The 20293-nt window shown below is 62.4% G+C and overlaps 2 protein-coding genes across 2 annotated transcripts in view; one reads left to right on the top strand and one right to left on the bottom strand.

The window, feature by feature from the left end:
• LOC128974353 (mitochondrial import inner membrane translocase subunit TIM16-like) overlaps window positions 1–20293 on the bottom strand; it is a 41928-nt gene that overhangs the window by 4582 nt on the left and 17053 nt on the right. Inside the window, exons 8-19 of the mRNA XM_054390932.1 lie at window positions 18821–18907; window positions 18513–18595; window positions 3197–3251; window positions 2316–2373; window positions 2068–2213; window positions 1358–1453; window positions 1144–1278; window positions 877–1009; window positions 619–794; window positions 432–540; window positions 245–331; window positions 2–144 (exon numbers count right to left, since the gene is read on the bottom strand). Coding sequence (XP_054246907.1) covers window positions 2–144; window positions 245–331; window positions 432–540; window positions 619–794; window positions 877–1009; window positions 1144–1278; window positions 1358–1453; window positions 2068–2213; window positions 2316–2373; window positions 3197–3251; window positions 18513–18595; window positions 18821–18907 — 1308 coding nt within the window. The remainder of the gene's footprint in view (window position 1; window positions 145–244; window positions 332–431; window positions 541–618; window positions 795–876; window positions 1010–1143; window positions 1279–1357; window positions 1454–2067; window positions 2214–2315; window positions 2374–3196; window positions 3252–18512; window positions 18596–18820; window positions 18908–20293) is intronic.
• On the top strand, window positions 6123–11724 carry VASN (vasorin). Its single transcript, XM_054390962.1, has 4 exons — window positions 6123–6290; window positions 6705–6851; window positions 7498–7619; window positions 9696–11724. The coding sequence occupies exons 1-4, from the start codon at window positions 6123–6125 to the stop codon at window positions 11722–11724; spliced, it is 2466 nt and encodes an 821-aa protein (XP_054246937.1).

Genomic DNA, 20293 nt, shown 5'->3' with positions numbered 1-20293 from the left:
CCTGGTCGGTGTGTCCTTGCAGGCACAAGGCTTCCTGCCCAGCGCTCAGGTCCCAGATCCGCACTGTCATGTCATAGGAGGAGGAAACCAGGAGGTCGGAGGCCATGGGGTGGAACCGGATGGAGTAAATCTTCTCCGTGTGACCTGGTAAGGGCGAGTGGCACGTGGCTGTTCCCACAGGGCAACACCAGGCTGGCTTGTCCCCAGTTAGAGTGCTGGATGTGCCTCCTTATGTGCCACTCACCTTGGAGGACAGCTTCAGGCTCCTGCAGTGTCTCCTGCAATCCTCCCTCAGGGATCCGCCACAGCTGGATCTTGGCATCTTCTCCCGCTACGGCACCAGAATGGATGGGCTGTGGTTAGTTTGGTGTTCTGGTGAGCCCGGTGCCAGGAAACCAGCCTGGTGCTCTCCTTGGGCTTGGCACACATACCAACAGCGAGGCGCTGTGGGTCAAATGGGTCCCAGGAGAGGTCGGCCACCGCTGCACCATTCTGGATGGTGGGCACAGCTGTGTCAGGTTGCCGGCCAGGCTTGGAGAGCTGTGGGAGAGAGCCAGGGAGGGTCAGTGCGCTGCACCCACCAGTGCCGTGTTGGCTACTGTGCCGTGCCTGGGGTACCTCAAGGACAGCGATCTGGCCACCAGCAGAGAGCAGGGGCAGGGCAACGCGCTGGTGGTTGGCACAGAAGCCATCACACTCGCCCGGTGTGGTGAGGCTGAGCCCTGGCAGGTTGGTGAGGTGGCTGTCGCGGTGCAGCACCCTGCCTTGCGCATGCCGGAAGCGTGAGCTGGGCCCTGGCACAGGCAGGGAGGCATGAGTGCCCTGGGTGTCCTCCCCCAGCATGGGGACACCCAGCCTGTTTCTCTGCCTGCTCACCCAAAATGTTCTGCAGTGACTTCTGGCTGGGGCTGCTGGCAAAGCCACTGGAGGGACCAGTGCTGGTCGAGAGGGAGGTGGTGGCACTGCCTGGTGAGGCCAGTGAGGATGGTGAGGAGTAGTCGCTGGCCTCCTATGGGAGAGAGACGGAAGGTGGGCAGAAAGTGCTGGAGTCCTAGTTCAACCCTTTCCTGCAGGACAAGGGTGACAGGGACCCTTCGAGCCCCTGGCATCCCTGGCACACTCCCTAGCACCCCTGGTGCTCACGCTCTGGTCGGTGTCGGTGTTGGCATCGGTGCCGGTGGGGCCGGTGTCAGCTGCCTGCAGCCGGGTGTCCGTGATGACTGGGGAGGTGAAGGTCTCAGTAGGTCTCCGGGCAGGGTGCAGGCTCACTCTCCTCACCTGCCAGTGGGCAGAGTGGTGGGCAGGGGGTAGCCCCTGACAATGCCAGTGGTGAGGACCCCCCCTAGGTGACACTGACCTGCTGGCTGTCCCCTGCCCACCAGGCCTGGGTGTTGGTGGCTGGCAGTGTCCCGACACAGTCAGGGAACAAATCCTCGTGGAAGTCCTGCACAGACTGTGGGAGAAGGGACAGTGCGAGGTAAATGTCCCCAGAACCACACAGCCCCCATCCTGCTGCCAGCTGGCACTGCCTGAGCTGGGGCACTCCCAGGCAGCCCCTGGCACCCCTAGACACTCCCCCAGCATGCTGTTGAGCCGCAGTCCCATCCCTGCAAGCTGCCTGCTGAAGCCTGTAGGTGTCAGACATCGCCTGGCACTGGGCTGCTTCACGCACCCCTGAATGCACCCAGCCTCCAGCTTCAAGCACCCAGTGTGCTGGATTTGGCACCCAGGATCCTCTCTCCAGCACCCAGATTCCACTACCCAGCACTCAAATTTCAAACATTTGAAGCACCCAGCACTTAGGTTGTGGCATTCAGAACCCAATACACAACCTCCAGCACCTTGCACACAGCACCTGGAATCCCAAAGCCAGCACCCAGCATCCACCCTCCTGCTCCACTACCCACCATCAGCACCCAGGCTTGACCTCCTCTCCTGCCCTCCCCCGGCTGGAGACTAGAGTCCCCTTGCACCCATGTACCCTTTGCCACCCAGTGTCAGTGAGGTGTCAGTCATGAGATGGTCCCAGGCACTGGTGACACAGTGCCATGCCCAGCCCTCTTGTACCTTGCGTGGCACCAGGTAGCTGACAGGGACAAGGGCGGTGTCGGTGAGCTGCAGGACACGCAGCACCTCGCAGGCCATGACATCGAGGGCCAGGCGCGGCACAGTGGCCAAGCCCCGCGTGCTGCCCTCTGTCCGGCACTGGGTTACTGCAAGTCAGACAGGGTGGCCATGGGGCAGGCAGCGTGGGCAGGGGTGAGACCCCCCCCCCGGTGCTGCCAGGACCCTGGCATGAGACTCATCCTGCTTACCCTGGGGGAGTGCTGGCTGCACAGGTGCCACCTCGAAGCAGTACAGGAGGTTTTCTCCCTGGGAGAGAGGTGCAGGGGATGGGGCATGAGTGGGTCTGTGGGGAGCACCCACCACAGTCACAGGCACCCCACTGCACCCACTTGCACCCTGCCGCACCTCAGTACACTCCCCTGCACCCTTCTGTACTCTCCTGCACCCACATGCGCGCTGCTGCACCTCACTACACTCCCCTGTACCCTCCTGCACCCACATGCACCCTGCTGCACCTCACTATGCTCCCCTGCACCCTTCTGCACCCACATGCACCCTGCCACACCTCAGTACACTCCCCTGCACCCTTCTGCACCCCACTGCACCCACATGCACCCTGCTGCACCTCACTACGCTCCCCTGTACCCTCCTGCACCCACATGCACCCTGCTGCACCTCACTATGCTCCCCTGCACCCTTCTGCACCCACATGCACCCTGCCACACCTCAGTACACTCCCCTGCACCCTTCTGCACCCCACTGCACCCACATGCACCCTGCTGCACCTCACTATGCTCCCCTGCACCCTTCTGCACCCACGTGCACCTGACTGCATCCTCATGTGCCCTGCTACACCTTGCTACACTGCCGTGTGCCCTTCTGCATCCTCCTGCACCCTGCTGCACCCACATACCCCCTCCTGTACCTCTTTGCATGCTACCGCACCCCACTGCACCCTGCTACACCCCCTGCATCCTCCTACACCTCTCTGCACACCACCACAACCCCTGCATTCCTCTGCATCCTCCTGCTGAACCCCTCCATGCCCACATGCACCTCACGGTACCCTTCCTGCACCCTGCTTCTGCACCCCCCTATACTCCCTTACCCCCACTGCCATGGCACCCACCTTGCCTGCCAGCACCAGCAGTCCAGTTTCGGCATCGTACAGCGGGATGGCCACCCTTGTGAGAGAAGGAGGGCACTGAGCAGGGCACCCATTGGCACAGCACCCTGAGGGTCACAGGGCTGGACCCGGCACCTTCCCCTGCCTGCCCCAGGCCCTGTCCTGGGGCAGCACAGGGCAGGATCAGGCCCTGCCTGTGTTGTGCCCAATGAGGTGCTATGCCCAGCCATGGGGCAATCCACTCCCAGTCCTGCACCCTGTGCCCTGCGATGGAACCCAGCCCTGCTCAGGGAAGCCACCAACACCCAAAGGGCAGCCTTGGGGCCTGCCAGGCCGGCTTGGCCAGTTCGAGGTGAGTGCATGGCACACCCCTGGCACCTGCTGTGCCAGCCAGCCCCGGGAGTGCCCTGTGGTTGGGGCTGTGCCAGCTGGAGCGTGGCCCTGCTTCTCATCCTGCATCCTGTCCCAGAGGGTGCTGGGTGGCTGGAGAGGACAATGCCTGGAAGGGCACTTGGTGATATCCTGCCTCGGGACTCGTTGGCACAGTGTGGCAAACATCACCCAAGGTGGCTGTGGCTGTGACAGCCACCGGGGTCACCTGCCAAGCTGTGGTCACTGTCACCACCACCACTGCTGGGGCTCAGGGTTGGGATAAAGGCACTCTGGGTACCTGGTTGTCCCGGCCTGGCCTGTGCCATTCTCATGGTGCCAAACTGCAACACCTGGCACAGCTCTGCATCCACTGACCCTTGGTGGCTGGGGCTCTGCAGATGCTGGTGTTACTGAGGTACCAGGGCACTGGGGCCCAGGGGTGCTAAGTCTCCAGTTACCCTGGGCACACTCGATATAGAGATCTTTGGGGGTGCCAAGGACACCCAGCCCCTGGTGTTACCAGGAGTGCCAGGGACCGCCAGAAGTCTTGGGGAGCCCTGGGATGCTGGAAGTCTCAGAGGTCCTGGGGGTTCCTGAGACTCTGGGGAGACCTGAAGTCCTGAGAGGCCTCTGTGACTCTAGGGGACCCTGAGGCTGCACAGCTCCCTGTGACTGTGAGGGGTCCTGAAGTTGCAGAGCCCCCTGTGACCCTGGGGCATTCCAGGGGTCCCTGTAGTCCTGGAGCTGTCAGGGGTCCTAGGGGTTCCTACGATTCTGGGTGGCCCTGAGGTTGCAGAGGCTCATGTGACTCTAGGGGGTCCTAGGAGATGATTTTGGGGGTCCTGGAGCTGCCGGAGGTCGTGGAGCTGCCAGGGGTCCTGGAGGTCCCTGTGGCTCTAAGGGGAGCCTGAGGTTGCAGAGGCCCCTGTGACTCTAGGGGGTCCCGGGGGTCCCTGTGATTCCGGGGGTCCTGGAGCCGCCAGGGGTCCTGGGGGTCCCGGTGACTCTGGGAGTCCTGGAGATGCCAGAAGTTGTGGCGGGGTCTCTGTGGCTCTGGGGCCTCCCCGGGAGGTCCCGGGGGTCCCGGCGGCCCCGCCCCGCCGTGGGCCCCAGGTGCGCAGGGGGCGGAGCCTCTGGGGCCGGGCGTGTCGCGCCCCGCCCCTCTGTTACCAGCAGCCAATGGGGAGGCGGCGGGAGGACAGGTCCCACCCTCCGCGGTTTTAAAGCCGCTCCCCGCGCCCAGCGCCACCAGAGAGGGGAGTGCCCGCCCGGCCGCCATGCACTGACAGCCCGGCCCCGCTCGGAACGGCCCCGGTGAGTCCCGCGGCTTCGGTCGTCGCTGACCCGGCCCGCCCCTCGCCACGGGTCTGGCCCACCGGCGGGGGCGGGGTTCCGCCGTGCCCCCTGGGGCTCAGGGGGGCGGCCGGCCGCGGGGTCCCGGTGGGCCTGGGCTAAGCCGTGGGGCACCCAGGGCCGGCTGCCTTGCCGGGTGACAGGCTGTCACCCAGCTCCTGGCCACGGTGCAGGGCGCCCGGGGACAGCACCTCTCTCCAGGCCTCGGCTGGGGGCCGGTGTGCCCTGCTGCCCGACAGGCCTTGGCTGAGCCAGGGGGCACCTGGCTGTCCCCTGCCCAGGCTAGTGACGAGGCCTTGGTCAGGCTGGCATACAGACACAGGGACAGGGGTGCAGGCAGGGCCCCAGGTCCGCTCTCCCAGCCTGTGCTCGTCCTGCCATGTAATGTGCTGGGGTCTGGCCTGAGGAGCCCACTCTGGTACCAGTCCCATCGTGGGGAAGAGGGGAGATGGGGCTGGGGCCGATAGGAAGCTCAGCTCCCTCCAGCTGTGGCTGGTGGCTGTGACCCACTCTGTTAGCAGAAGGGCACCAGGACCCCCATGGGACTGGCACACCCCTGGGTACATCCCATGCTTGCCCTGTCCCAGCAGATGTGGCAGCAGGGCTCATTCTCTGGGATCAGGCAGAGGTGGGAGCCCCTGGCAGTGGTGTCCACCACTGTCTTCCTCACTGAGAGCTCAGCCAGGGTGGGGTTTGGCTGCGCTCACCTTGCCTGTCCTCGGGAGCTAGCGTCCTGGGTTGCTGACCCACCGTGGGGCTGAGTGGGGTCTTTGGGCAGTGCTGACAAGGGACTCCCTCCCAGCTGGCACAGAGGGACAAGTGCCAGCAGGGTCACCAGCCAGCCTGGCTGCAGGGCGCCGGGGATACCCCACTACCTCTCTGGCTGCCAACTCTCTGCGTGCTTCATCACCTGGTGTGCATTGGGGAGTGGTGGCCCTTGTCACCCTCTCTCAGTGCCACTTTGGGCCACTGTAGTGTAAGCGTCCCTTCCCATGCCTGGCACCCTCCTGGGTTGGCAGCTGCACAACCCAGTGCATCCCATCAGAGATGCTTCACTTCAATCCTCTTCCCAACCGCTGACCTCTGTTCATGTTTCCCTCATACAGCTGCTAATACCAACGTGCCCCACACTGGCAGAGCTCATCCTTCTGGGACTGGGGCAGCCAGACTGGCCTCACTTAGCCAGGGCCGTGCTGCTGCCCACATGGGCAGTGCCGCCATCAAGGATGACACTAATTACTATTTTCCCCCGCACCACGCCAAGGCCGGGTGGTCTGGCCGGGTGGCCCTGATGCAAGTGCTGCTTGCCCAGCTGGCTCTGCCGGCGGGACGCGGCAAGAGGAAGCGCTCGGGGACAGCCGCGGTCACCTCAGTCACGCTGTAGGAATCTTGCCCGTGCTGCCCGGGCCACGCGTGGCAGCATCGCCTGCCTCCTCCCAACCTCCGCCAGCGTCTGGGTTCCTCCGCGGGCTGTTTGGCTGCCGGTAAAGCGGCTGTGCTGGTTTTTCTCCTTGCCGGCACCTGAGCCGGGGAGCGCGGTCGGGTCAAAGGGGCAGGAGCGGGATGGAGGGGCCGGCGAGCGCCCTGGGGAATGCAATAACCAGGCCTGCATTCCTCCGGGGCTGCTGCGGAAACTTTAATTAAATAGGGAGGGGAGCCCGGGAGGAGGTGGGAGCTGCAGTGGCACAGGGTGGGTTGAAGGGGAGGAGGATTAAAGGGCTTAATCCTGCGTTCCCCCAGCTGGGTCTCGGGAGGGGGCACGTGCTGACATGGGCTTGTTTTGGAGGAGCGTGAGGGAAACAACGTCGGCATCCCGCCTGGGGAAGGCACCGTGTCCTTCCCTGCGGTGACGGAGACACAGCCCGGGCACAGCTTCGTGCGGGGCTCCATCCTGCCTGCGCTGGTGCCTGCCGGCCGCGGGGGCAGCCCACCGGCTTGGTGGCCTGCCGGCAACAACAGCAGCTTTGTTTGGCTGCGGGGCCTCCACTGCTGGTGTGGGAAGGGACATCCCGGCCGTAACGAGTTCCCCAGAGAGAACGGCCACATCCCTGAGCAGCAGGGAAGGGCTGGAACCGCCGGATGGGCTCCACCGGCTTGTCCTGGGCAGATGTCACCCTATGGCACGGGGACAGCATCAGACTCGTCCCTAAAACGTGGTAGGTGCAAAGCAGGGTGTCCCCTGCCCAGTCCCTCATCCTGGGCAGGCAGTGGGACAGGATGGCCTGGCCCAGGGGGCTGCAGGCAGGGAAGGGAGAAGGGACACAGCACTCCCACCTCAGCAGGCTGGCAGGGAAAGGCTGAGCCGGGACTGGGGGAATCTGAGCCCAGATCCTCCCCGCAGCCGGAAAATATGAATAATTCGGCAAATATCTGCGGTGCAGGCGCAGGGGAGCCCGGCCAAGGCAGCAGCAGGCTGCTGGCAGGGCGGTCCTAACACCTTCAGCACAACCGGGGCCCCCTTTCCACACTTGGGGACCCCTTTGGGATGTGCAAGAGGCTGTTGCCCTACCCCTCCTTTTTTCAGAGGGATGAGCGCTCCATGAACCTGGGCCGGGTTAACTCCTCTCTGCCTCGAGCAGTGCCCGGGCGGGGAGGTGGCGCGGGCGGGCTGCCGGCGTGTGCCGGGGGAGCAGGGCGATGCTGAGGTGGCGGAGGCGTGCGGGCGGAGCAGCCGTGCCGCCTGCCCGGCGCTCGTGGCAAGGCAGGGATGCGCGACCGTGGCCCGGCCAGCCGAACCTGCCCCGGGGAGCCGGGAGCCTGGCAGGCGGGGAGGAAATGCCAGCGTAATTAAAGGGACGAGAGAGAGACTTGGAGTCAGCAGCTGGTTGCAGCGCGGGACACGTCAGCGAAACCCGACCCTGGCATTGCAAAACCAGCCCCGGCCTCGCCAGCCTCCCGCAGGCCTGGCCCCGCTCTGGCACTGCCCACCCGGGTGTCCTGGCACAGCGGTGACACTGCCAGCATGCTCAGTACCCTGTGGTCCAGGGCTCTACTCGCCAGCCACAACCCTTCAGTTACCAGAGCCACCTCAAGGGCTGGCACAGTGGTGAGGAGTGCTGGGTCTGCCCCCTTAGCTCCTAAAAGTGCTTCACAAGGGCTCCAGGATGCTATTTGGGCTCTGTGTGGCCCTTGTGCTGGGCACTGATCGCCTGGCTGTGATGTGGGACTGTGGCAGGACCCAGCAGTGGCGTTGATGAGAGGGCTGGGGGCTGATATGGGGGTGCCAGTGAGTGGACTCAATGACAGTGGACCCCTGGTGGTCAGCACAGCTCCTCAGCGTTGGGGGGCTGATGTTGACCCCCTGTGACACAGCACAGCTCCTCCATGGTGTCAGGCTGACAGCACAGGTCACAGCAGGGCAGGGCTGGTTGGGCCAAGTGACTCAGGCAGTTGTGGTGACCCTGCCCAGCATCTCGGGTGCACCCCACCCTCGGGTGTACCGCACCCTGGGGGGATTCAGCTGGGGGAGGACTGTCTGCTGTGTTAACCCTGTCCGGCTGCGGGTGAGTGCTATTGTCCCTGAGGTATAGGGGGGTTCGGTTGGCTGGGGCCACACTGAGGGAGAGGGGACACAGCACCAATCCAGACCCCCCTCCAGTTGTTGGTGCGACCGTGGGGCACCGGCCAGGGCCCCCCACAGCGGCAGGGGCAGGCGGCACGTGCTGCTGCGCGACCCAGCAGCCCCCCGCACATGGCCGGGGCCCCTCCGCGAGCCAGGGCAGGGAGTGTGTCTGCAGCTCTGCGCAGGGGAGGAGGTGATGACGCCAGGGTTGGGGAGCGGGCTGGCGGGTCAAGGTGCTGGCAGCAGTCCCACCTCCAGCAGCCCAGGGTGGTTTGCCTCTTCCCTGCCCAGGGACCCCCCTCTGCTTCCCCTCATTTCCCCTCAGATGGGATGGCAGGGAGAGTGAGTCCCTGGCCTGGCCTGTGCTAATTAGGAGTGTTATTAAAAGGGCTGAAAGATGAAGTTGAGAGAAGAACCAGTGCTGTGGGGCACAGCCAGCTGTGACATCAGCCTTGCACCCACAGCAGGGCTGGAGAAGGGCTGCTGACAGCCCTTCTCACCCCCAGAGCATTCTGTCCTCCGTCTCTGCTGTGCCATTCTCCAAAGGACAAGGGGGGATCACCAAGGTGCCAGCAGGGAGGGGAACAGTGAGGTGACTTATGACACCCAGGAGACAGGAGCAAGCTTTGGGCAAGTACAAACCCTAGGACTCTGTGGGGACACAGCTGGCTCTGATGGGCACAGTGGGGACCTATGGGGCAAGGGAACACCCAGCTCATTTGGTCCCACAGGCTGTACCCAGGCCCCATCAGGGATTGCTGTGCCACCAGTGATCTGGGCAGGAGCTGATTTGCAACCTGCCAGAGCAGCCAGGAATTTTGGGGAGCCTGTGTCCCAGTGGAGACTGTACCAAGAGGCCAGGCCAAAGCTGGTGGGACATGGCTCATGGTAGAGCCTGGAGTGTGCAAAGGTGCCACATCCAAATGCCGACGGGCTGGGGAGAAGCAGCCCACATGTGGCTTCACTCTCACCAGCTCTGTCCTTGCTGCAGCAGTGCGGAGGAGACAGGAGCCCACTTGGGACTTTCCCACTGCCTCCATGGTCCCTTTGGGGCCAGAGGGTCCCTGGCAGAATATGGGGAGATGGTTCTTGCATGCCAACAGCAGTGCATGGGTAGTGTGGTGGGTGTCTGAGGCACCCCACACCCCTGCCAGCCCAGGATACGCCCCTGGCAGAGCCTGCCCCTAACCTTGGCTGGGTTTCTCTCTCCCACAGAGCTGACACCATGAAGCAGCTGATCATTCGCACACTGCTTCTCTGGGCCACCGTGGGGCTGGCTGGGGCATGTCCCACAGGCTGTCAGTGCCAAGACCCCAAGACCATCCTGTGCGCAGCCAGACGGGGCCACACCGTGCCTCGGGGGCTGCCCCCCAATACCCTCTCCCTCTATGTCTTTGAGAACGGCATCACGATGCTCAATGAGGACAGCTTTACAGGCCTGCCTGCCCTCCAGCTCCTGGACCTCTCCCAAAACAAGATCACCAGCATCCAGAGAAACATCTTTCAACCCCTGACGGAGCTTGTCAACTTGGATCTGTCCTCCAACCAGCTGCAGGAGATCACCAATGAGACCTTCCACGGGCTGCGGCTGCTGGAGCGGCTCTACCTGCAGAAGAATAGGATCCAGCACATCCACACTGCTGCCTTTGACACGCTGGAGAACCTGCTGGAGCTGAAGCTGCAGAACAACCAGCTCCAGGCTGTGCCCCCCCTCGATCTGCCCAACCTTCTGTTGCTGGACATCAGCTGGAACAAGATCTCCACCATCACACCAGGGGCTTTCCATGCTGTCAACATCGAGTCCCTGAAGATTGCAGGGCTGGGCTTGACGAGCTTAAACGAGGAGCTCTTCCAGACCCAGAACAACCTCCACGAGCTGGACATCTCTGACAACCTGCTGGAGCATGTGCCGGCAGTGCTGCGGCGACTCGGAAGCCTTACCAAGCTTAGCCTGGCTGGCAACACCCGCATCTCCCAGCTGCTGCCAGAGGACTTCCACAACCTTCACAACCTCCAGGAGCTGGACATCAGCAACCTCAACATCAACACCATCCCTCGGGATTTCTCTGGCTTCTTCCCCAGGCTTCGGGCCATGACGGCCGCTGGCAACCCCTTCAACTGCATCTGCCCCATGAGCTGGCTGGTGCAGTGGGTGAATGCCAGCAGTGTGGTCCTCCGGCGGCCCGAGGAGACACGCTGCCACTTCCCTCCCAAAAACTCTGGCAAGCTCCTCCACCACCTGCAGTATTCTGACTTTGGCTGCCCCACCACCACCACCACCATCACCACCACCACCACCACACCACACACAACCACACTGCCACCGCCCGCACCATTCCCCACCAGCAGCCACCCTGTGCTGCAGCCCAGCACCGCTGCTCCCACACCAGGGGCCACAGCCCCGCAGGCCAGCTCCACACTAGTGCCCTTCAGTAGGCCACCGGCCCCCACCAGCGCCCCCCCACCCATCTGTCCCCCTCGCACGTGTCTGAACGGTGGCACTTGCCACCTGGGCACCCAAAACCTTCTGGAATGCCTATGCCCGGCAGGCTTCACTGGGATGTACTGTGAGGTGGAGGTGCAGGGGACAACGCCAGCGCTGGCCACGCCAGCCCCACCACCGAGCCGACGGATCAGCATTGCTCAGGTCAGCAGCACCTCCCTCAAAGTGGACCTGCAGAACTACATCCAGTCCAAAGCCCAGCTGAAGGGCATCCGCTTGAGCTACCGCAACCTCTCTGGGCCGGACAAGCGGCCGGTGATGCTGCGCTTACCGGCGTCGCTCTCTGAGTACACGGTGCGAGCACTGAAGCCCAACTGCACCTACCGCATCTGCATTGGGCCCTTGGGAGAGAAGGTCTCCAAGGAGGAGCACTGTGCTGAGGCCCAGACCTTGCCTGCCAGCCACCAGCAGCACTCGCCTGTCACCCAGAGCAAGGACAGCAACCTCGCTCTTATGATTGTCCCGGCACTGGCCGCCGCGCTGCTGCTGGTGGTGGTGGTGACTGCTGGCATGTACTACCGGCGGCAGCGCCGGGCGAAGGCGCATGCTGGCAACGGGGTGGAGGCTGGCCCGCTGGAGCTGGAGGGGGTGAAAGCCTGCCTGGAGAATGGGGATCTGAGTGGCCATGGCCACAAGGTGCCGGAGGCAGCCATGCTCTCCAGCGAGTGTGAGGTGCCGCTCATGCAGTCACACTACCCCAGCAACAACAACACCCCAGGGCTCAAACCCTCCTATTTCTGAACCAGGTGGGACAGAGCAGCAAGACCTGGATGGACTAAGGGTGAGCTCCAGCACCTGGCCATGTTCCTCTGGGGTGAGGAATGGTGAGGAGTTAACCAAATTAAGGCCGAAAGCTCCCAAACCCATAACGTGCAATTTCCGAGAGGCTGCCAGGCATCGGGAGGAGACGCTCATGTTCCTGTTAGTGCCTTGGTTTCTGTGAGTCAACACAGAATGTGGGCAACGAAACAGAGGGGGTTTGGGCTTTTAATGTGGGGTTTGGCTGGGCTTTTTTTAGCTACTGCTAAAAGGAAAGCTGCGGTGACTCGGCTAAGGGACACCCACGTGCTGGTAACAAGGGTCCTTTAGTAGAGCATGGCCCCTGACTGTCAACTCCCTGCAAGCCGATGTGAACAATCAGGCCCGGCCGAGGTGCTGGGACCCTCGGGACCCCCCCGGGCCGAAGGAAGCACCGAGCTGGAAAACCGGGAATTGAAGCTTTAAGAACTCGGAAAGAATATTTATACATGGTTATTTCCCATTTCTTCTGGGAAAACTCTTCCTTTTTGTCATTGTTGTTCTAGTACAGGTTTGTGTACAGCTCCTTTTGTAAGGCAGACCAGAAGAGTGTCTTTTTTTTTTTTTTTTGTAAGAAAAAAAATTAAAACGCCACCAGTGAAAACCTCTGCACAGCCCCGAGCGCTTCTGCAGGCACTGGCCATGGCGGGTAGGGGCACAGGTCCCCCACGGCGGAGCAGGAAGGTCAGTCGCATCCTCCCGTTGTTGTTGGCGAGCGCCAGGATGAGTCAGGGTGGTGGAGGGGGGAGTTTCCCCTACTCTGAGCTTCTCCCTCCCCGGGTGCTGCCCCCGGCTGCGGGCGCTGAGGAGTTGTTCCCAAAACAGAGGCCACGGGTGTTGAATGGGCCCCTGCCCTGTGCATCATCAAGCCTTACTTCATCCCTCCCTGCCTGCCAAATGGCTCCGGAGCCAGCTGCGGGACAAACAGCCCAGCCCAACCTCTCTGACCTCCCAATAGCATCCCCGGCGGTACCGGCACCTCCAAAGGGACACGTGTCAGCGTGCTTGGTGCCCCCAAAACGGGGAGTACAGCCGAAGCCACCCCCGCAGCGAGCCCCTGGCCCCTAGAACAGCCGCTTCCGTGCGCTGGCCCCGGCGGGGAGGGCTGGGAGCCGGCGCTCGGCAGGTTCCCGCTGCCAAGTGGGTTCTGCTCCAACCCTCTGGTTTTAATCGTTTTCCAATCCTTTATCTTTCAGCCTGGAATTTTCCAGGTTGGGGCCGTGCCCACCGAGGTATGTTTGATTTGGAGAGAATGAGCAAAACCGGGCTGAAGCGCAGCGGCTGCCGCCAGCCGAGCCGGGGGTCACCGCCGTGCCACGCGTGCTGCCGCCCGCACCGCCGGTTCGTCGGGAGGCCTTGCTTCGGTGCAGGATTCGGCCCTGACCCCAGTCCCGCTCTCCCCGGGACGGGAGGGAACGGCTCTGGATGCAATTAGGGGCGTGGAGTGTCGGCGGGGGCGTCTGGCGAGGCACTCCCCCAGCTCCCAGGTGGGCTTCCGGCAGGACTGGCTCCCATTAGGGCCGGCGCAGAGGCAGGAGGGGCCCCTCGCCGGCGCGGGCTGCTCGGTGCGGTGGCCACGCTTGCCTGCTCAAAGGGCCCATTGTGGTCCTCTCCCCACAGATTTTTCAAATTAACATCCCGAATTCCTCTGAAAATTGCTGCTGTGTAAATATTTTCGCTGCGAGCTTTGTATATTTTCCAGCCCCGCGAGGAGAAGCGAAGTCCCTGGCGGAGCTGTGGCCTCGTGCCTGGTGCTGCCAGCCACTGCTGCAGCCCCCGAGCCCAGCTGGGCACAGGGTCAGCCCTAGTGTGTCCCCCTATGGGCACCAGGTGACAAGGAACCCTCCTGGCTCCTTGCTGTCCCTCCAGCTCAGCTTCATGATCTGCCCTTTGCCTAATGAAGTGACTTTGTTCACTTACAATTAGCTTGAGGTTTGCTGGAACCACCATGTGCGGGGGATGCTGGGGACCCCTTCAGCAGGTTCCATTACTCCTGAGGGACTTCCAGCAGCTCCAAAGTGACTACACTGGCTGCTGTGCAGGAGCAAAACAGGGTTTGGCTTGGGCAGGTGCAATGCAGCCGGGGAACCCAGAGCCAAAAAAATTTTTGAGGTGGCTCAACTGGGAGGTGGGGGGAGCAGCACAAGAGGGGCAGTGGGGCTCAGTGTTGGCACCAAGAGGGGTGAGAGTGCTGTAACCAGGATTCAGCACCCTGTGGAGCTTGGATACCCCCTGAACACCCACATCTGCACCCAGGCAGTGCTCAAAACGTTCCCTTCCAGCCCCAAACTGGAGCACAAAAGTCCCACTGGCTGCTGCCAGTCCCAGCGCACGCCAGCAGCAGCTCTGGGCGGCACATTGTGCAGTGCTGCTAATTCCTGCGAGCTGAATCAGCGCTGGGGAAGGATTGCAAAACCCCCTGAAATGAACCCAAAACCAATCCCTCTCACTATGCATCCCAGTGGGGCTAGCATCCCAGTGCCCCAGCCAGACGCCACTTGATGAGGAGCCACCAGTTTCATGGGGGTAAGTCCTGCTGCCACAGCGCCAGCCCAGCCCTGCACCCCAACTGCTACAAGCCTGGAGGGATCTGGCTTCCAGAAAACCATCCCTGGCCCCAGAGCAAACAAAGCCTGGTCCTCTGGGTGCCCCAGGTCCCCATGGCTGGAGCAGAGCCCTGAGGGACACACTGCCTTGATGCAGAGTGCCAGGGGTCCCCTTCCCTGCACCTCTGGCATGAAGGCAGATGTGTGCCCATCCCACAGCTCCATGTGTGCTGCCACAAAGCCTCGGCTGCCAGGAAGAGCTTGTGGAGAGGCAGAAATCCCATCAGCTTCCTGGAAGGCTGAGGCCAGGGAGTGCCGGGAGGCCACAGAGGCGGCAGTGGGCCGACGCTGTGGCCCATCTGGGAGTGATTTTGGCGCTGCTGCCACTCGCTGCCTTCCCACCCCAGTGGCACAGGGCTATTTTTACACAGTGTAATTACCAGGGCAAGTGGCTGCCCCAGCATCAACTGCTTCGTGTGGCTCTTCAGCAGCAGCTCCCTACACAGGGATGGGTCCCACTGGGGTGGCACTTGTTGGGGTGGTCTCTTCCCACTCTTTATGTCTAAGGTTGGCAGCCAAGCCCAGGCACCCATAGAAAAAGGGAGCAAGGGTAGGAGTCTGCAAGGGGATGGGGACAGGGATGGACCTGTCCTACTCAGGGCTCTGCCACCAAGACCTGACTGCTGGGGTGGGTGTTGTCAGAGATGTCCAACACAACACAAAAGAGCTGTTCAATCCCCAGAAAGAGGGGAGACAGGGCACTGGGGCCAGGCAGGATGCAAGCAGCATGGGGCATCAAGGTCCCCTTACAGCTGACGATGGGGAGAGGTGGCAGGATGACACTGGGGATGTGTGTCTCAGTGGGGTGAAGTGCTTTGGCACACACAAGGGCTGGAGTCAGGAGATGTTGGGGATGCAAGCCTGGCCCCCATGAGTTGGCTCAGATGCAGGTTTTGGATGGGGGTGAGGGCTGGGTGCTGAGCATTGTCCCTGGGTAACTACCCAGGCCCCTCCATGTCTTGCTACAGTGCTGGGGAACCAAGCAGCCTCAAATCCCTCCACAAACATCCTGCCCTGTCAGCTCCAGCACCTCCCAGCTCTGGTGGACTTTGCACCATGAAGGGTTGGGGGGAATCCTGCTGTCCCCATCTCTCCTGCCTTGTGGGGCTCTGCCCAGCACCAGTACACACCGTGAGCACACAGCTCCCTGGGACCTTTGCAGACTTGGTCACCTCATACCAACCAACCCAGCCACAGCCCTGAGCAAGCTGTGATGTGGGCAGAAGGTACCCCCAGCTTTCCTGGGGACATTTTAGGGACACCAAAAGATGTGGTGACACAAGGGAGCCGCTGTTCTTTGGCCTCAGTGTGGTGACAGCCCTGTCCTCAGGCGGTGCTGTGCTGGGCGCCGAGCGTGCAGCAGCAAGGTCTGGTCACTGACCCCGAGTTGGAGCTGGTAACTCAACCCCACCGGTGCTGGTTACAATTTAGGGCAACAATAACCTATTGAGGCCCCTTCCTGGCTCCTGCCCTGCTGCTCCTTCAGCTAATTAAAAGGGGCTGAGGCGGGGAGAGGACCGGGGGGGGGGAGACAAGACAAAACCGGAGTTGAAAGGAATGGCAGGCACCCGAAGGTGGCATGCTGAGGACCGTGGCATGGAGAGGAGCCCACCCACACCACCTACCACCAGCTCTGGGCAGGAACAGCAGGGGTCAGCTTCTGAGTACAGCCCTGGCACAGCTGGGGTGCTTTGAAAATGAGCTTTAGGCAGTCACAAATATCTGCCCTGCTCAGGATTTGGGATGGGGAAACCCCCAAAATGCATTTACTGCTCCCTACTCTCTGCCTTCTTCCCCTCTGGATGCTGGGCAGTGGCACAGCCACCTTGTGGGGTCCATTTTGACCGTGGACATTGGGGTGGGCATCCTGAGGGGGGGCATGCTTTGGGGGTGCCACAGAGTGCCTGGAATGCGTGGGGCTGTCTTGGGAGGCATAGACCCATGCGGCAGGGTGTGGTGGGGACGCGGTGGGGATGCGGGCTCCCCTTCCTGCCGTCCCGGCGGCAGTAATGAATGGTATGAGTTTCCTGCCCGCCCACTGATTGCTTCCTCAAAAAGCCTCAACGAGCTGCTGCCGCGGCACCCGGCTCCCCGCCTGCGGCTCACGGCATGGCCGGCGCCGGACGGTTCTTCATGTCCCATATTGGGCACCATCGCCATGCTGGAGATCCACAATGGGCACCCCAACCCATGGCTGCTCCACCATCCCTGGTGTGCTGCAGTCACCATCCCGGGAGCTTCCAGAAGCCCCTGCACTGAGCCTGACCCTGGCTTGCAGCTCCCCTCTTTGGGTACTGCCGTGGCAACACCCCCAAAGCAGAGAGCCACGGCTCTGGGGCTCCCAAGCATTGCACCCAAGCTCTGCCACAGCCCCCGCTCGGCACCTCTGCCAGGAGCCAGCCCAAATCCCCGTCTGCCATTTGTCATCCCACTGAGATTTACGGGGCGGGGAGTGGGGGAGCGGTCGGGGCTGGAAGCACGTCTGGCCCCAGAGTGGCTGCCTAAAAACAGCACCTCCTGCTCTTTGGAGGCTCCCCGGCACAGGGGGGAGGATCCTGTTCACCCCCACCACCCCCAGCCCCTCTCCTTATCAGCCAGCCACGCAACCAGAACGCGGCAGAGCCGTGGCGTGACGTGCAAGCAGCGCCCGCCAGCCGCATTCCTGGCGGCCGATAAAGCCGGCAGCCAAAATAACCCCAGCCCTGCGAAGGGGGCTGAGCACAGCCCAGAGTCTGCATTCAATTTAGCCAGGCTGGCTCGGCCCGGCCCAGCGCTGCGCAGCAAGTCAGAGAGTCACAGAATTGTTTGGTGCTAACCCACGGCAGCAGGATTTGGGGTATTTCCCACTGGATTCTCGACTGACAGCAGGAAGAGACCCTCAAAGTGTCCCCTTGCAGCGCACTGTGTGTGCTGGCTTCACTCAAGAATGTTCACTCTGGACACTAGTGATGGCTCATTGCTGAGGCTGGGCATGGCAGCCCCATGGCTTTGCCCATTGTGCTGGCAGAGCTGAGGAGCAGGAGACCTGCGAGCTGCTCGCCCCAGGAGCTTGCAGGAGGGTGAGCCTCCCTGCCTGCTCCCCCAGCCACTGTGCCATCAACTCCTCATTGTGCCCATGGCTGCCTCTCCCCTCCTGTCAGTCCTGGATGTTGCCAGCACAGGCTCAGAGCTGACACCTCAGTGCAGGGGCAGTCAAGAGCCAGCCCCACCATCCCAGTTCACTCAGCTCCTTGACAGAGTCCCCACACTGGCACTTGGTGGCTGCCAACCACCTGGCCTGCTCTAGTATTCCAGCTTGCCATGGGGCCAGCCAGGTGTGTGGTGAGGGTCCTGGCAACCTTGTGCTTTGCCAGCAGCTCTGAGGAGAGCTAATGGCTTCCACCACAGCCTGGCAAGGACTTTGTCCCAACCCCTCATTTCCATAGCAGAAGGAAAGCACTTTCTCCTCTTCCACCCCCCAGGCAGTGTGGGAGAGGCCAGGCTGGGTCTAACAAGACTGTTCCTCACCTCAGTGGTGCCCCACAGACAGGAGGTGGCTCCATAATGCCTTGATGAGGGGCATGGACCCCTTACAGCCACCAAAGCTCCTCTTCCACTTCCTCAGGGGAACACCCAGTGAGCATGGCTCTGTTGCTAGCCTGGCCATTGCTGGCTGGGCAGCCCCATGGCACCATGGCACAAAGCAGTGTGGCCCCACCATGAGCAGGAAGGTGACGCTGAGCTGGTCCAGTGAGCAGCAATGCCAAAAGAATTTGTTTGCCTGCAGCATCTTGTGCCACCCTAGTGCCTGTACCCACCCCCCTAGCAGCCACCTCAGACACTGCTGGTGCTGTCCCCAGCAGTGCCACCATCTGCCACAGCACACTCATCCCACCCCATGCCGTTCCCAGCACTGCCACTACCCTGCCATCCTACCTAAACAGTGCCAGGGATGTGGCTACACCATCACCGGCCTTGTCCCCAGCTTTGTGGCTGAGTGCTGCCAGTGCCAGTAGTATTCTGTCACCTGCTGCTGTGCCACCATGCGCCCTGCTCCATGCTCCTCTGATCATGGCATCCCCACAGTGCCTGCCCTCATGTCCCCACTGCCTGCCCTCCCACCCCAAGGCAAGCCCCTGTCCCTACCCAGGTGAGGTGTCCAGTGCCATGGTGAGCGTCGCCCCGCTGAACCGTCGCGTGTCCCACAGCTTCACCTCCCGCTCCCGCATCTGCAGGGGCACACACATGGCATCAGTGAGCAGAAGGGCTGCCTGGCTGGCCCCACAGCACCACCTCCATCCCTAGCAAAGGCCAGGTCACCTGGCAAGGGGACCTCCTGCTTTCATGGGGGACCCAAAAAGCTCTCAGAGCTGGCTCCCTGGCACAGCTGCTGCAGAGAGCGGGGCTGTGCCATCCTGCTCACACCGGGGCTGCCTTCCTGGTGAGGACCATACCTGGCTGAACCCCACGGAGATGAGGCAATCGCTGGAGCCCATCCAGAGCAGCCGGCTGTCCTTGTTGTTCTCATGTCCCAGGACACTCTGCAAGGCACAGGAGACACAGCCATCAGTACTGCCACTGGGCATGCCAGACACACCGTGCAGGACGTGTGCTTCACTGCTGGTGGCCATGAACCTTCCCAGGGCCAAGCAGATGGAGCCAAGTGCTGACTCCTGCCTGCTGAGAGGTGCCCAAGGTGGCAGCGCAGTAGGGACAGCCTGCAAGCGGTGACAGTCCTGGGCTCCCACCCTGTGCCAGTGCCAGAGCCAGCGTGGGTGCTTTGTGGAGTGGCTGGGCTGGCTCCTGGTGAGGAGTGGAGAGTGGCAGCAGGTAATGTGAGTGTGAGGGGGCACAAAACAGCTCCCTGGACCCCCAGGGCTCTCCCCAGACTCAGCAAGGGGGCTTGGAGACTGTGAGGAAGCTGCTCCATGCCAGCAGACATGAGAAGAGGCTCAGCCACAGCCACGGCTACAGTGACAGAGGCACTTACTTCCCCAGCTGCATCCCTGGGCTCTCGATCCATGCCGAATCCTGGCTGCAGGACCCGGGTGCCCTGCATATGTCCGGATGCTACCGAAACACACAGCAAACTGAGCCTGGTCGTGCTCCCCACACCACCCTGACCACCTGCAGCCCCATCTGCCTCTCCCCTGTGGGGCTGGCACCCAGGCTGGGACTCCCCCCACCCACTCCACAATCCTCAGCCCAGTCACCACGCTGGTGGCAGTTCTGCTCTGCTAAAGAGGGGAGGGGAAGAATCATGGTGGGGCTGGTGGTGGCTGCTCGCCACCTCCCATGTGGCCCCCAGATGGGGCCTGTGGTTGCCAATGTCTCAGTGGGAGCCAGCAGCACCGTGGTGCAGGCAGCGCTCACAGCCTCCTCGCTATCGTTTATGAAGCACCAATAAAGGATTCCAAACCATTCCAGAGCTGGCATGGAGGAGCAGAGAGCTCTGCCAGAGCTAAATCCGGCACAGCGCATCTGGCACCTTGGCACAAGGCAGGAGGGACCTGGTGTGGGGGCAGAAGAGGTGGGGTAGGTATGGGAGGGTGCCCACATGCCCAGGTGGGCACACACACACTGTCCCTGGTGATGGAGAACCAGCAGCTTGTGAGTTGCCCACAGGCCCAGGCAGGCTGGGGAGGCTGCACGGTGGTGCCAAATCTTCCACCTCCCCACCAGTGAGGCCCTGCTGGGAGCAGCCTCCAAGGGACACCCACCCTCTGGAGAGACCTGCAGCTGGGGCAGGAGAAGGCACATGGTGCCAAATCTCCCCCTCCCCTGGCTCTGGCATGCCAGCCTCCTTGCCAGCACAAACACAGTGCCTGCCAGCCAGCACAGCTCACTTGTCAGAGGCAGCACTGGCCAAGCCAAACCCAGTGCTCCCAGAAGTGGGGGCAGGATGTGGGGCAGGAGGGGCCTGTCCC

The sequence above is a fragment of the Indicator indicator genome, chromosome 22, assembly GCF_027791375.1.
Source record: "Indicator indicator isolate 239-I01 chromosome 22, UM_Iind_1.1, whole genome shotgun sequence".
NCBI classification, from domain to species: Eukaryota; Metazoa; Chordata; class Aves; order Piciformes; family Indicatoridae; genus Indicator; species Indicator indicator.
The sequence above is the reverse complement of the archived record's forward strand: the minus strand, read 5'-3'. Positions and strand labels throughout refer to the sequence as shown.